This window comes from Equus asinus, chromosome 4, assembly GCF_041296235.1.
Source record: "Equus asinus isolate D_3611 breed Donkey chromosome 4, EquAss-T2T_v2, whole genome shotgun sequence".
Lineage (NCBI taxonomy): Eukaryota > Metazoa > Chordata > Mammalia > Perissodactyla > Equidae > Equus > Equus asinus.
The window spans coordinates 102,217,677-102,232,308 of NC_091793.1; the positions used below are offsets into that span (position 1 = coordinate 102,217,677).

Genomic DNA, 14,632 nt, shown 5'->3' on the forward strand with positions numbered 1-14,632 from the left:
ATCAGCCATCTGTTGAAGGCTTGAACACCAATCCTTTAGACTTGAAAGTTTAGAACTTAGCTTTAGGGCAATTTGTAACTGTGAACAGTCAGATAGAGAAGCAGAAACTCAGCCAGAGTTACTCCATAAAATGAGAGCTGTTAATAATAATAGGATGTGTTAATTACAGTAGCACATTCATTGAATATCAAAAAAATATTTAAATACTTCTGAAAGAGAAAAAAGTTTTTTATTCTTCAAAGCCTAGGTGGAGGAATTGTTCTGCTTATCTAATTGCTTTGAAGGCTCTTGAATAATTGTACTCATTAAGAACAAAATTTAATATGTTGATTCATAGAGCTTAGTTTGGTTAAGAAAATGGTGAATTGGATTGCATCATCAAACTGTAAATTCCACGGGAGCAGTTACCACTTAATGTTCGTTTTTTTGCCCTGATTTTGTCAGGTGCTCAAATAAATATTTGTTGACTGAGCTGTTTAGTTTTTTCCTCTCTATATTGGGAACTCCTTGTAGGTAGACTGTCTTTTCATTTTGTGTTTTCAGGTTTGTCATAGTGTCTGGCCCTCAGTCAATTTCAATAAATTTTTTTTAATGAATTAATGACTGAATGTGCTAGTCATCCTAGCAATACTTTATTTTGAATCAATCCAGTAATCTATTTTCTCCCTTTCTGTTGAGTATTATTAGAGATAAGTCATGTGATTTTGTTTATTAGTACTACTACCAAGGTATCGATCCTTTTATATTCTTAAAAATTATTAAGCACTCCAAAGAGCTTCTGTTTATATAGATAATATGTCGATGTTTATCATAATAGAGCTTAAAACTGATAATTTAAAAAATATGTTTATGAATTCATTTAAAATAATAATAAAATCATATATTAACATAAGTAACATTTTTTAATGAAAACAAAAGCAAAAACAATAACAAAAAATTACTAAGAATAGTGACATTGTTTTTCTCTTTCTTGTTCTGGATTTTTTTTTTTTTCTGAGGAAGATTAGGCCTGAGCTGACATCTGTGCAAATCTTCCTCCACTTTATATGTGGGTTGCTGCCACAGCATGGCTGATGAGTGCTACAGGCCTACACCCAGGAGCCAAATATGTGAACCTGGGCCACCGAATCAGAGTGCATCAAACTTAACCACTGTGCTATGGCGCTGGCCCCTTGATCTGGATTTTTGAGCTAATAATTTTCTGTTTCTGTCTCCTAGATCTTAAGTCAACACTGACTCTTTCTGTTCAATCAGCAAATATGCTGAACATATAGTAGCTACTTAGGAAATACATAGGAAATAAATGTCCAGGTTTTCCCCATCCTTAAAATGAAATGCCTTACTGCTTAACAAAGCAGCTATCTCTGAAGAAGTGTTGATTGAATCTGAATCTCAAGAGCCTTGAAGGAGTAGTCTCTACTTGGTCCTGAATATCTTAGCTTCATTCATCTCCTAATGTACTGCAGTCTGATTTCTGTCACTACCACTCTACTGAAACTGCTTTCAGTAAGGTCACAATTTACAAAATATACCATCCTATGTTCACCACTCATGTCACTTGATCTCTTATTGGCATTTGACATTATCGAACACCTCTCTTTCTTTTTCTCCCATGGAGAGCAACTAAAATTTGTTGTGTGCTTTGACTCTAAATCTTTGAGATTTGTATTATTGCTTACCTTGAGGTCACAAATACATCTTTCTATATTATGTTCAATGAGTTTTATACTTTATCTCTCACATTTAAGTTTTTAATATGCCTAAAATTGCTTTTTGTGTGGGATGTAGGTAGAGTTGCAATTTCATTTTTGTGTAGATAATCACTTGGCTTAGTACCATTTATTGATTAACCCATCATTTATTCAGTAGTTAGCAATGCCTGCCTTTCAAAAAACATTATCCACCTCTGTGCCACCACCATCTTAGTTATAGTAACTTTACTATAATGAGTCTTGATCTCCAGTAGGACAAGTCCCTTCCTCACTTTGTTCTTCATTAATTCATTCAACAAATATTTATTGAATGTAGACTATTCATCAGGCACTCTTGCAATTGCTGGGGATATATCAGGGAAAAAAAGAGACAAAAGGCTTCTTTTTCCTTGAGCTAATAGTCTAGTGGAAAGATGGACTAACACATGGATAAGTAAAATATATGACAAGTGCTGTGGAGGAGACCGCAAAAGCAGGGAAGGGAGATAGGGCTGGGATGGGGAGAGTTGCAAGTTAAAATCAGGTGGTCAGGGAAGTCCTTCCTGAGGAGACATTTCAGCAAACAACCTACAGGAGGAGAGGGCACAAGCTATTTAGATATCTGAGGGAACAACTTTCCAAGCAAAAAGATAAACAAGGGCAAATGCTTTGAGATGGGAGTGTGCCAGGAATATCTGGAAAACAGCAAGGAGGACAACATGGCTGGGCAGGAGGGAGAAGGGGAGAGAGAGGGCAGTAGGCGATAGGTGAGAGAGGTCTGAGTAGGGTATTGTAGGTCATCTAAGGATTTTGAGTTGAGAAGCAAATGGAAAGTTTTGAGTAGAGAAATGATATGATTTATCTTACATTTTAAATGGATTATTTGGCTACTGGATTCAGCCTTTTTGGAGGAGCAAAGGCAAAAGCAGAGAGACCATTTAAGAGGCATTGCAACAATCTAGGCAAGCAATATATTGTGAGAGAAATCAATGCAATTCCCATGAAAATTCAAGCAGGATTTATCAAGGAGCTTGGTAAGCTTATTCTAAGAAATAAATGGAAGAACAAAGGTCCAAAAATAGTAAAAGCAGGCTTGAAGAAAACAAATGCATTTGCTGGAATTTCTTTCTAATTCACTGCTACTTTTTCTCGTCTGCTTTTCTGGATACTTCCTTCTTCCCACCCACTGCATTGATGAGAATTTTGCTCCTTAATTATGTACTCTGGCTCCTACATTATCAGTTTCTTCCTCCCTACTATATCATTTCTGTCACCTTACAAAGATGATCTAGAATCTCCTATCTTTTAAAAAGAGGAGAAAGAAAGGAAGGGAGGAAGAGAGGGAGGGAGAGAGGGAAGGCACTTTCTAATTGTGAGATCTTGGGCAAGTTAACCTCAACTCTCTCTGCCTCAGTTTCCTCATCTTCAAACTAGGAATGATAATAATAGTACATATTTCATGTTGTTATCGTGATGAATATATTTATTTCCTACTATATATTGGAGATAGTGGTAGAAATTAAAGATATGGTCATTGGCCTCATGGAACAAGCCTGAAGTCATCCTGACTCCTCTGTTTCTTTCACATACAAATCCAGTCTATCAGTAAATCTTCCTGGCTCTACTTTCACAATATCTCCAGAAGCCTACTACCTCTCATTTTCTGAACTATCACCTGGTTTTCACCCTTATCCCTGGCTTTCACTCTTTTCACCTGGTCCATGCCACCATTATTATGCTATTATTGCAATAGATTCCTAGGTGTTCTCCCTGCCTTTGCCCCACATCATTCTGTTCTCAACACAACAGCTAGAGCAATCACTCTTCTATTCAAGACCCTCTAATGGTTTCCCATCTCATTCAGAGTAAAAGTCAAAGTTCTTATGATGATCTACAAAGTCCTACAGGATATCCTTCTGCCTCTTCCACCTTACCTCTCAGATGTCATCTCCTGTTACTCTCCCTCTAACTCACCCCTTCCCAGAAACTGGCCTCCTTGCTACTTCTCAAATATGACATGCATGCTGAGAATCTTTGCACTGGCTATTCTTTCTGCCTGGATGCTCTTGCTTCTGATAGCTACATGGCTTGCATCCTTACCTCCTTAGTTTCTTGCTGAAATATCTACTCACTGAAGCCTTCCTTAATCATCCTGTTTAACATTACAGCATCCCCCAGTCATACCCTGTTCCCCTTTCCTACTTCATTTTTCTTCATAGCACTTTCCACCATTCAGCAAAATATATACTCAGTGATATTCCTTGTTTTCTATCTCTCCCCTCCCATTAGAATGTAAGCTCCATGAGGGGATAGATTTTTGTTGGTTTTGTTCACTGCTGTATCCCTAGCACATAAGTAGTTTGAGAAATAGCTATTGAACGAATGTTCAGAGCTTATATTTTAGCAGGAAAAAACAGGCATTAAACAACTAATTCTAATAAATAATTGTAATTACAATGAAAGCTATCTAAAAAAGGACAAGGTGTTAGGACAGTATTAACAATATTTTTAATATTGTTTGAGAGGGGATCAGTGAAGGGTTCTCCTAGAAGTCAGATGTATGTTGAAATCAGAATGTTAGGTTAGCTTGACAAAGAGAAGGGAGAAGGGCAATATAAAGTAATTAAGTTATTGGGGAAGTTGGTGATAGGATATAGTGTTTTTAATTTAAAAATCAAACAAATTTATTTTTAAGTCTGTATCTTTGAGGAGCTTTAAAATAATAGGAAATCAGCTGTTCTGAATGAATTTGGACATTCATCTATCTAAAGCAGGCGTAGGATCATGTGATCTCTTGAAGCAATTTTTTAATCAAATGAGATCAAATCAAGAAAGATTTCAAAAGAGTTGCTATGAGCAGGGAGAGTAGAGTGGCTAAACTCTCATTGGGTTTGAGAACATTTGCAATTCTTAAATGTTCAGATTAGGTCTCATGGCCATGTGAAGATTTTAGAAAAGCACAGATACTCTCCGCCATAAACTCAGTGGCTTATGGCAGGGAAATCTATGTTTTCAACATTTAAAAAATCTTTCTCAAACTACAACTAAGCCATTAATATATATCTGATGTCTTCATATTATCCTAAGCAAAGACTGTATATTTATCATGCCAGTGATCTTTTTTGAAATGGTCTTAGTTGGAAAGTAAGAAAAAAGCCTTTGAAAATAATCATTATCACTTCTTCAGTGGTTTAGATTGAGTATCAAACCAGAAACTAAAACAAGTGGTCTAAAGGTAGAATAGAATATTCAAAAGCACAATTTTCCTGAAAATTTTGGAATATTTGGTCACTGTAATATAGATCAGCATAAAGAATAATATGGTAGTCCCAAACCTCGAATATTTCTCTATTCATTCCATATTATATGAAATACAAAAACTATCAGAAATATTTATATTATGTTTAGTGTAAATTAGTTTTCCCCCGTTTATCTTTATTTTTACTTTCCCCACTTATTACACTAAGTATACCATTCCTCTGTATGTCAGTCTGGAGAGATTAGGTTTTGCTGCGGGAATGACCAACTAAAATCTCCATGGTTTAAAACAGCAAGGGTTTATTTCTATCATGCTGTGTCCATCACGAGCTGGCAGAGGGGCTCTGCTCATTCTACTCGCTCAGGTACCCAGGCCTATAGAAGCTCCATCTTGACCTGTGTTTTCTGTCGCTATGGCAGACAAAAGGCAGATAAAAAAAATACCTTCTATTTGAAAGTGACATATGTACACCTCCATAGAACACACCAAATCCAAGTATTGAAGAAGGCAAAGAATGCAATCCTACCATGTGTCTAGAAGAAGAACTGTGGTGTCTGTCAATAGCCCAAATGACTACCACAGCGTGTGTGTGTGTGTGTGTGTGTGTGTAAATGTAACTCATACTTTGGATGGAAATATACTTTCTACACTGTATAGATATGATATCCAGAAAATACTAATTTGTAACCTTATTATTTAAAAATTGAAACAAAATTAATCTTTTTAACTAGTTTATATATGCCAGGATATAAATATTGCTAAAATTTCTAATATATTCTATAAATTTTTCTCTCTACTTTTAAGCAAGGGCTTCTTTCAGAAAGTTTGATTTACTCACATGTAAATAAACTTTGCCAAGCTTGAATCATCAACTCTAATTTAATGAGCTTCCTTTCATCTTCCTTTCCCTTTCCTTTACTCTTGCCTCCGGAAATTTCAACATTCGTTCCAGCATTCTAAGAAAAATGTATATCTGTGTGCATTCATAGAATAAACTAAATTATAATACTTTTCATGAAAATCTTCTTTAGTTAGAACCATTTCTTCAAATTGTTATAATCACATGTGAGATAACTAGGAAATGAAAGTACTGAACACGTTAAGATTTTGTAATTGCCTTTTTATCTATAAATGATATTTCTTTTCCTTCTGTAGGTATTTCATGATGTTGCTTACAAAGCTAAAGATCGTAATGACTTGGTGTCAGGAATCGATGAATTTCTGGATCAGGTTACTGTTCTCCCTCCTGGAGAATGGGATCCAAGCATTCGAATAGAGCCTCCCAAAAATGTTCCTTCCCAGGTACGTATATTTGAAAATACTCTTAAGAATCCCATCATTTTGATGTCTTTTAAGTACCTGTACTAAAATAGTCTAACTCATCAAAAGGGTGCAAATGATTTAAATTATAACCTCTAGGAAGGCAGAGGCACGAAGTTACAAAGTCTTCCTTGATCCTATTCAACACAACTCACTGAGAAATTGGTTTTAATGATGCACTACTAAATCAATCAGTTTCATATACCTGGAAAGATCTTGGACCCACCTTAAAAAATTTTATACCAGAGGAAAATTTAAATTTTTATAAAGATGTAAAATATGGCTTGAGAAAAAGCACATTGCTGTCTTTCTATATTCTGATGATACATGACTTTGAAATTGACAAGTATTAGGAAAATTCAAAGGCATGACTTAGTCATATTACATAGAAAACTCTCTATTTCTGCTAATGACATTTATGATTAGGAAAATATTTTTTTCTAATTCTTATATTTGTATTACCTTTGTATGAATGTATAGTATGAAAATTGTAAAAATTCTGCCTATAAAAATCTAAGGTGCATTTTACTCATTATAAAATCAAGAAAGATAGAAAGAAAGACTGTTGCTATTACTTGGGGCCATTTTCTCATTGCAGGCGTGACTTTGTTGAGAGTGGTGGCCAAGTGTTTGTTAAGCCCACTCCTCATGTGGCCGCCTCTATTTCTACTGAATCTGACTCCTACCACTCTCCCAGTGTCATCTCCTCAGCCTTGCCTTTGGCTCTTGTCCCTGTGGACTCTAGCCTGGTCTGACTCTCCTGCCCTAGTTCAAGTGACAGATGGCCTGATTGACCCAGCCTGGACTTAGACGTTTTTCTGGTTAGCCAGAGGTGGGCAAATGAGCAGGTGTACCAGTCAATCATGAGTGTTTAAAAAAGTCATCTCAGTCCCTCTATCAATTTAAGGTTAATACACTGATGTCTCATTTCTATATTTTCACTCTGAAGTCATTTCATAATTATTAAAGATTATTTGCTTTTCTCATTGATTACAATTTTGTGATTCTATAACTGTAGCCGCATAGTTTCAGTTGATCTACTACTAAAAGAAGTTGCTTAGGGAGCAATTTTAAGAGCTATAGATTGTCTTGTTTTTGTACTTGTATACATCTTTCAACTGATAATATTAGGAAAGGCAATAGAATTCTTCCTGAAGTAATATGAGACTCTTGATGCAGCTAAATGTGGCTGAAGGAAAATGTCTAACTACCTGGACTGGTCTCACATAATTCATGGCCACATACCTCAAGTGGGTCCTCCATGTTGCAAGTTTATCATAACTATACTTCCTTAGGTCAATCATTCTCTCTAGATGTCTATTCCACACCTGTTATCTCTTCTCAAACATTTAGCACATCCTTCTTGACCTTCACTCTCAGTTGTTGCCTTGCTTTCTACTTCCTGAGAAATTTGAAATGATCAAAAGAGAACTTCCATAGACTGCCACCACCACACCTATCCACCTGCCAGCATCTGCACCCACATACTCTGCCTTCCCATATATTACTATTGATGAACTATCCAAAGTCAGCCTTCTCCTTGTACACTAGATCCCATCTCTTCACACCTGCTCAAAGACATTACTTTGTCAATTTTCCACTTTCTCCCCTATATCATCTGTTCTTTTGTTCTGTATTATATCATTTTTATTAGCATATAACTTATTGTTAATTTACAATTCTTAAAAAAAGAACTCTCAATACTGCTATCGCTGCCAGCTACTCACCCATTTCTTTGTTCCTCTTTGCACGAAGTGCCACACAAAAGTTCTCTGTACTACCTGCCTCCAATTCCTCTCCTCCAGTTCTCTCTTAAACCTACTCCAATAAGGCTTTTGCCTCCATACCTCACTAAAATTACTTATATGAAGGCCACCAAGGATCTTCACAATGCTAAATCCCATGGTCAATTCTAAGTCTGTATTTTATTAAGCCTGTCAGTCAGTAGCATTTGACAAAGTTGATGACTACCTTTTCTTTGATACACTTTCTTTGCATGGCTCCCAAAACACCACACTCTCTTGGTTTTCCTTGTACTTCAGTGGTCATTACTTCTCAGTCTTCTTTGCTGGTTCCTCCTCTTCTCTCTGATTTCTTTATGTTAAAGTGATGCAGGGCTCAGTCCTTAGTCATCTTCTCTCCTCTATCTACACTCATTTTTTTGGTAATATCATCCAATCTTATAGCTTTAAATCCTCTCCCAAATTTATTTTTACCTTGAATTTGAGAGTTATTTATCCAAATGGCTATCCTGTGTCTCCACTTGGGCATCCTATAGATTTCTAAAACTTATCATGTCTAAAATTTGAACTGAATTGTAGTTTGTCTCATTTCTGTACCTATATACATCTTTGCAACTATATTAGAAAAGGCAATAAAGTGCTTGTTGAAGTATATAAGAAACTCTGATCTTTTCTCAAAATCTGTTCCATCTGTACCTTCCCATCTTGGTAGGTGCTACCTCCATATTTACAGTTGATCAAGCCAAGAACATTTATTTTTTTCCCTTATATCTGACTTCCATTCTGCCAGGAAATACTCTTGGCTTCACCTTCAATATTTATCCAGAATTATACCATTTCTTGTATTGCCACTACCATCACTCTAGTTCCAGCCAACATCATCTTTCTCCTGGATTACTGAAATAGCCTCCTGCTGGTCTCCTTGTTCTACCATTGGCCCCTAGAATCTGTTCTCAACACAGCAGCCAGAGTGACTCCAAGTTAGATCATTCTCCTTTTTTCCTCAAAACCCTGCAGAAGTTCCTCATTTCACTGGAAATAAATGCCAAAGACTTACAATGCCTACTAAACCTACCGGATCTGGCCTCCCTTTACCTCTCACAAGTCATCTCCTTGCACTTTTTTCCTTGCTGACTCCTCTCCAACCATATTGGCCTCCTAGCTCCTCGTTCTTCAAACCCTGCAGTGACATTCTTGCTTTAAGACCGTCCCACTGACTGTTCCTTCTGCCTGGCTATCCCCCATGAGTTATTCTCATGGCTAATTCCTTTTACTCCCTCCACTTTTTCTCAGATGACACTTTCTCTGTGAGCCTGCCTGACCCCTCTACTTAAAATTGCCACTTTCTCCTCCTCTACCACCCACCCCACACCTCAGACCTCTTTACTCTGCTCTAAATTTTTATTTTTCTATAGTTTTTAATCTTTCTAATGCACTATAGAATTAATTTATTTATGTGTTTATTTGTTTATTGTGGGCCTTCCTCATTAGAATGTAAGCTCCACAGGTCTGATTTGTCTGCTGGTGTATGTAGCGGGGCCTAGTAACTGATAAAGATTGGCTCTCACTAAGTATTTGTTGATTGAATTAATAAATTGTGTAATTTTAATGGTCAAATATCTACTCACCCATTGATTTGTTTTAAAATATCAAAATACATGTGTTTCTGAACAAAAAATATTTCCTACATTTTCCTCAGAATACTCATTGGTACTGTTCATATACACCTCTCTTTTCAAATACCTTTTTCCCCTATTGTAAGATGAACACTCCTTGAGGAAACAAGTACTTTAGGATGGCTGATATCTTTCATGGTTTGTCATTTGCCTTTCAATGTATAGCTTTTCCATTGTAAAACAATGAGTTAATTGTCCAGTAAGGGATAATTCCCTTGAAGACCAAATAATATCACTTACTTTCTGAGACTTGTGGAAGCTAAGAAATGTTTCCCTAGGTGATTATTGGGTATTGAGGATCACTCTTAAGCTCTAATGTATGTTAACCTATAAAGGCAGTTCCTTCATCAGTTGACAGACATCCTCTCTTTTATCTTTGAACTTCAGTTCATTGTATCTATTCATATGCCTAAGAAATTGTAAAAATATTAAGCAATGAACTTTCCTATATTTTTTGCATTTCAAAACCTATTTTTCTCATGTTTTAAACCTGTACCATTTTACCTAAATATCTCATTATACATAAGATCGTTTGATTATTCCTTTTTGTTCTTCATGTTTACAGTAAACATGAAGAACATGTTTATATGTTTACTATTTTGGAATGGCAATCAAGTAAAAATTTTAACTGCATCACTTTAAAAAATTTTATTATCCTTTTAAGCACCTTTGAACACGTTGATGTGCTCTAAGATCACCAATAGGTTGGATTTTCTGATTTTTTCAAATCTCTGACACTGACAAAAGTGGGTGGAATATACCTATGGGAAAACATCGCTTACATAAACCTCAGCCAGTTTGTCATTGGCTCAATTTGGAAGCTTCCCTTTGCAATAGTCTTTTGGATCTCCATGAGTCAGAAAGAACCATATGGTAAATCATTCTCTGGGTAGGAAGATATCAGCCAGAATCAAGGAGGGAAATACCCTTAAAAAATAGCTAATGATAATAGTTGATGTTTATTGAAAAGTTTAACTTTGTCAGGCATATAACACCTCTTCATCCCAAGCTGCCCCAACCCTGGTCTCTCTTGTGCCCTTCTCTTCATTTTTCCTCATAGCTCCATCTCTGCCTGACTTTATAGGTTTACTGTTTGTCTCCATTAATAGAATGCTTTTTCTTGCTCACCTTTGCATCTCTAGCATCCATCACAATGAATGGCACACAGTAGGCACTCAATAAATTTTAGTTGAAAGAAGGAATAAATGCCCATCACCTTATTTAATTCTCTCAACCACACTGACAGGTACTGTTGTTGCCACCAATGAACGGAGGAAGGAACTGAAGCTTTAGGAGGCTAGATAACTTCCTAGAAGTCATGCGGCAAATAAGTAACAGAGCCTGGGTTCTTAGCCACTCTGCATATTGCCTCAAGGGAAAAAATTTGTTTTTGTTATTTGCAACTAGCACCTGAAATTAAAAAACAAAAACAAAAAAACTTCCCGCAGGAGAAGAGGAAGATTCCTGCTGTACCAAATGGAACAGCAGCTCATGGGGAAGCAGAGCCCCACGGAGGCCATAGTGGACCTGAACTCCAGCGAACTGGAAGGTTAGTGGAAAGCATTTGTATGGACTTTAGAGACCAAATGATAGACCATTCTTGTGTGTCAGGAATTGCTATTGTGAGAGCTAATTTTTCTTTTATACTTTGAATACCTACTCTTTGGGGATGAAAAATGCCAATTAATTTGATTTCTCTGTAGTTGCTAATGATTGTCATTAAAAACCAGAACAGTGGATACACCATTCCATTTTATCTTACCTAGTCTTTCATTTTGCTGTGCATAAAATGCATTCACAGATTCTTAGAATGAATAAGAAAGCTGTCAGTTGCCCCTTCCAAAACAGCCTGTTGAAAGCTTCAAGTTCAAGATGGAAATAAAAATAAACAACATGAACTCAGTCTTATAGACCCTATCTCATTACATGCAAGTAGGATGTATATAATAGTATTTTTTATTTTTCCGGATGTAATTTGAAAAAGCTATATGATTTATTTTTCTAATCACACGTCTTTGAAGAGATGAAAGCTTCAATTTATTTTTTAAAATGGTTCTTTATGGTTTTTTGACAGCTTGTCTCTCTCCAAGCAATGTGTGAGCAGAAAATCAGAAACCCTTGGGTGGGTCTCTCTTCAGGGAATATGTGCACACAGCCTCCATTATAATTGAAGGCAATTGTAAAGGCTTTGCAGGATTGGTGCTTCTCTCCCCTCAAGGCCATTTCCTGTACTTCTTTCCCTGTGTCCTCTAAGCTGACTTTCCAGTTCCTGACAACTCTGTGCATTTTAATTCTCCTCTGTTCTCTCCCTTTATCTATGTTTTGTCTCTGAGGAAATGTCCTTTAATGTCTTCCTCAGGCTCCATACCTATTTTGAGATGGTTCAACTTTTTCCTTTTCCCTTTTCCCTTTACTGGAAGTGCTACTCCTTCTGTTTGCTTTCATATTTTCAAATGCTGCCTTTTTATTTTTGGTGTTTTTTTTTTCTCTCTCTCAGGTGTAACATACCACATAGCTTAGATTTTTTTCAAAGTTCACTTTTCCTTACTGCTTCCTAAATCCTCCCAGGTCACCAATATCCGGTATCTTCGCTTCTCCAGAGTTCTTCCACAGATTCTGTTGCTGACATGACTTGAAGTATCCATTACTCATCTGCTCTCCTGGAGTTGCTGGTGTACATCTGGGCTGCTCTTGCACTGTTCTCTGCAATGACCTCCCACTTCCGGATTTAGATTTTTGCTGCTAAAAGCACGTTTATTACACAGTAATATAACACCTATTTAGACTAATGTATGCCCTAATAAGTAATTAATTAAAGGACAATCGTCTAATAGAGAGTGCTATCAAAACTATAAATATTCACTACTAAGTAATATTTCATAACCACCTCAAATTCTAATTTGGGAGTAGGAGGGATATAAATCATAAAGAAACAAATAAATAGACTAGTAGATTAAATCTATTTTGAATTGTGACTTTGACAAGTTAACAAATCATTCAGAAATGATCTCCCAAATTAAAACTATGCATGTGTTCTACCAAACACAGGTAGGGGAACCTAAGATGATCTTTGTGTGTGTGTGAATTCCACAGGTTTTCTTCAAGACTCTCTTAAGTTTTAAATGTCCTTTTTTTCAATTGAAATTTCATCCTTCTCAACCTCTTCTACTCTGTATCCCTCTGAAGGAAGTAATCGCTAGGAAAACAGTGATTCTGTCACTCACATAATAGTAAGAGAGTTACTAATATGTTACTATCATGTCTATGTCAATCAGATCAGGGCAATTAAAAATAATAGTGTTGAGGGGCCAGCCCCGTGCCACAGGGGTTAAGTTCGCACGTTCTGCTTTGCAGCCCGGGGTTTTCTGGTTCAGATCCTGGGTGTGGACCTATGCACTGCTTGTCAAGACATGCTGTGGTAGGCAGGCGTCCCACATATGGAGTAGAGGAAGATGGGCAAGATGTTAGCTCAGGGCCAGTCTTCTTCAGCAAGAAGAGGAGGATTGGTGGCAGATGTTAGCTCAGGGCTAATCTTCCTCAAAAAATAAATAAAGAAAGAAAGAATACTTTATTAAAAACAAAAAATAATACTGTTGGCGCAAAATAATCAATAACGTTTCTGTAGATAAGAAAGATAAGGTGAATTTTACTTCAGCCAGGGTGAGGATTATAATTTGGGAAGGCAGGTTCCACAAAGAAAGAAAGCTTCCTGGAGAAGCATGGTTTTCAGTACAGTCATATCTTTTTAGAACAAAGAACATACTTTAAACATGCCAAAGATGCATATTCATCAAAGTTTCAAAGAAATATTCAGTTGTAAATTAGCAGGTCAACATGACCCGGATGTCCAGAAAGAGACTAATACAGGTGGGCCTTACCAATAGGGCATAGGAGGGGAAGTACGCATTCTTATCTTGAGAGTGCATTCCTGACTTTAATTGTTAAAGGGGATGTACAATTATGTTTGATAGACCATAAATCAGGCTTCTTTACTTCAACTTGAATCAATTGTGAACTCAAATAGTTACCCCATGTACCTCAATATATGAGAATCTTTTGTCGATAGTCAAAATTTTTGGTTATTCTGAAGATGTACATGTTTCAACACAAACCAGAATTTGTTTCTCAAGAAAACAATCATTTTTGAGATGATTCTTAGATTGCCAAATGAATATTTGTATTTAAAAAATAAATAACAAAAGTTTAACGTTTTTGCATAATCAAAGCATATTCAGCATACTGGCAGTGTATTGGAACATAATAGTGTTTTTTTTAAGCTCCATGTGGGAACTTAATCATAGTCTCATTCATTTGAATATGACATCTTTATTCCATGGAGCACAAAAAGCCTTTAGTAGTCAAGTGTTAAGTCTGCATATTATTATTAAATGTTCAAAGATTGAGAATACCTGTTCATTAATGCTCTCATTTCTAATAGATTAAAAAAAAATTTAGTCCTCAAATTTTAGGCAGTATTTCACAATTTGATACCATTTAGATGCCTGCCTGGAACAATATCTGGTGAGGGATTTTTTTTGGCAGAGAGAGTAGGTAACTGGAGCCGTGGTTAAACACTACTGTTTCTCTCTAGGGCAATGTTCACTGTGAGAGTACACAAAAGCCAGTTTGCCCTCCCTTCTTCGCTTCCTGCTACACTAAATGGAATGTAAACAATTAGAAAATGCTGCCAACAGTTGAGGGTAGTAGGCCTGAGTTTAGAAGTAGTTTGATGTAGAAATGGCATGGAAATTAGAGTAATCCTTAAATCTCATTATTTGAATTTTGATTGAGGAACAGTCTGGACCTTGTTTGAGAGAACTGGGGAATTTTTGGTTGTTTACACAATGTTCGGTTAGGAATTGAGGTGACATAGTGGTCAAAGCTTTCCCTGTAGATCGTGGTGATACAACAAAGCAGGTTAATGTGAGTCTCAGCTCTGCTGAT

The 14,632-nt window shown here is 36.4% G+C and overlaps 1 protein-coding gene across 16 annotated transcripts in view; it reads left to right on the forward strand.

Moving 5' to 3' along the window:
* The window catches only part of SLC4A10 (solute carrier family 4 member 10), a 284,389-nt gene that overhangs the window by 191,367 nt on the left and 78,390 nt on the right, over positions 1–14,632 (forward strand). For all 16 annotated transcript variants that reach the window (XM_044768822.2, XM_044768819.2, XM_070507978.1 and 13 more), the window contains 2 exons: positions 6,106–6,252; positions 11,137–11,237. In XM_044768822.2, coding sequence (XP_044624757.1) covers positions 6,106–6,252; positions 11,137–11,237 — 248 coding nt within the window. The remainder of the gene's footprint in view (positions 1–6,105; positions 6,253–11,136; positions 11,238–14,632) is intronic.